Here is a 1,673-nt window from a genome sequence, read left to right on the forward strand (position 1 = left end):
AAGTGTGTGAACAGGAAGCACGAACGGGATACTTACGTAGTTTCCAGTCTTCAAGAAGTTTTCAAAATCCTTGTTCATGCCGTAGTGGTCCATGGCCATGAAGAGTGTGTTGACGGCGATACAGAGAGTGATGAACAATTCCACAAATGGATCAAAGATAATGGTCTCAACAAATTCTGCAAATCTGACCCAAACCCTACAACAGTCCCAGACACAGAAGAGGTCGATGCCTTTCATCAAGTATTCGTACACTTTTCGCCTGATCTTATCCTTAAGAGTTTCTTCCTCCTCGTCTGCAGGGAAATAATAGTAAGAAACTGTAAAAACGAGTTAGTAAAGGCTCTTTGACCCGAGGAAGGTAGGACGGCACATATAGCTAGCTACATAAAACGGACGGGGTGCGTCAACCTTCCACAGAAAAGAGGTAAAAAAAAAATCTTGTAGCATATACCTCATGTTTATAACCAAATCGCCAGTATATCAATTTTTTACTCGAACAGAAGAAATGTAAGCACTCTTTTTTATTTTATACATATATTTTTTTACTCTTATTACCACTATAAAGGCATATATCTGTAATTATTTGTATGTATCTGTGTTCAAAAACAAGAGCAAGTTACGGACCCCGTCACACACAAACACAGACAGACTACGAGAGGGGGACCCGGAATAGGCGAAAAGAGGAAGGAAAATTAGTAAATATTAAACACAGAAAAGAAATTATGTGCCTCCGCCTTCTTAGCTTGCTGCAGGGAGGAAGACATTAACTCATTAAACATATATACATTTTTAGATATATGGGCCTATTTTGTATATAAACATCTATTTCATATAGCTTATTCTATACATGAATATTTCCTTTCAATTGACCTATTTTCTGCGATTTCTTATCCCTAAGGGCTAACTTTCTTTAACGAATTATTTTTAAAAAAGAAGAAATATCTCTCAAATCTATGAAATATTTAAAATGAAGTCAATGGAAGTTTAATTTAAGCTACTAATTCCAAGTTTGTACAATGCAACAAATGGAATATTAATTCAAGTTACTTCATTCGTATTGCACAAAGTAATAATACTTTGAATTAGGATAACCTACACTAATTCAGTAAAATATACTTACCAAGTCATTTATATACATATGATATACTACACCTAACCTCTAAGATTCTATCTAGAAATTACAAATGTTGATAAACTATTGATAAACCCATGAAAAATACCTAATTTCTTTTTTTTAAGTAAAATGAATTTAAACACGTACTCTCATAAATTAAAACGTCTAAAATACCCCAAATCATACCAGAATAATACCCTTACAGTTAACCTTTAAAATCTCCCTTCCTTCCACAGGTAGCATGAAGAGATATGCAGATGAGATAAAGAAGGAGTTATATTGATCTGACAACTTGATAGTAAACATTAGACTGAGAAGTAAATAGAAAATCATTGAAAGTTCATTCAGAGAGAAAAAAACATATATAATTTACATTGTAGTGATGTTGTCAAAGTCATTTTTAAAAGTTTTTTTTTTCTAACTTTTATTTGATTTTCTTTGTTGTTGCAAGAAGGAGGGATACGGAGCTACAAGTACTTTCTTTAAAGAATTGATAGAAATTATGGTTATGGGGAGAATAGTACTAATATTTTTAATTTTCATAACTTAAGGGTAACGT

General features: G+C 32.7%; 1 protein-coding gene across 1 annotated transcript in view; it reads right to left on the bottom strand.

Annotated features, from left to right (window-relative positions):
- The window catches only part of LOC119591519 (sodium channel protein para-like), a gene marked incomplete in the record, with an annotated part of 263,120 nt that overhangs the window by 75,939 nt on the left and 185,508 nt on the right, over window positions 1-1,673 (bottom strand). Inside the window, 1 exon segment of the mRNA XM_037940268.1 lies at window positions 37-317. Coding sequence (XP_037796196.1) covers window positions 37-317 — 281 coding nt within the window.

Source organism: Penaeus monodon, chromosome 28, assembly GCF_015228065.2.
Source record: "Penaeus monodon isolate SGIC_2016 chromosome 28, NSTDA_Pmon_1, whole genome shotgun sequence".
NCBI lineage: Eukaryota > Metazoa > Arthropoda > Malacostraca > Decapoda > Penaeidae > Penaeus > Penaeus monodon.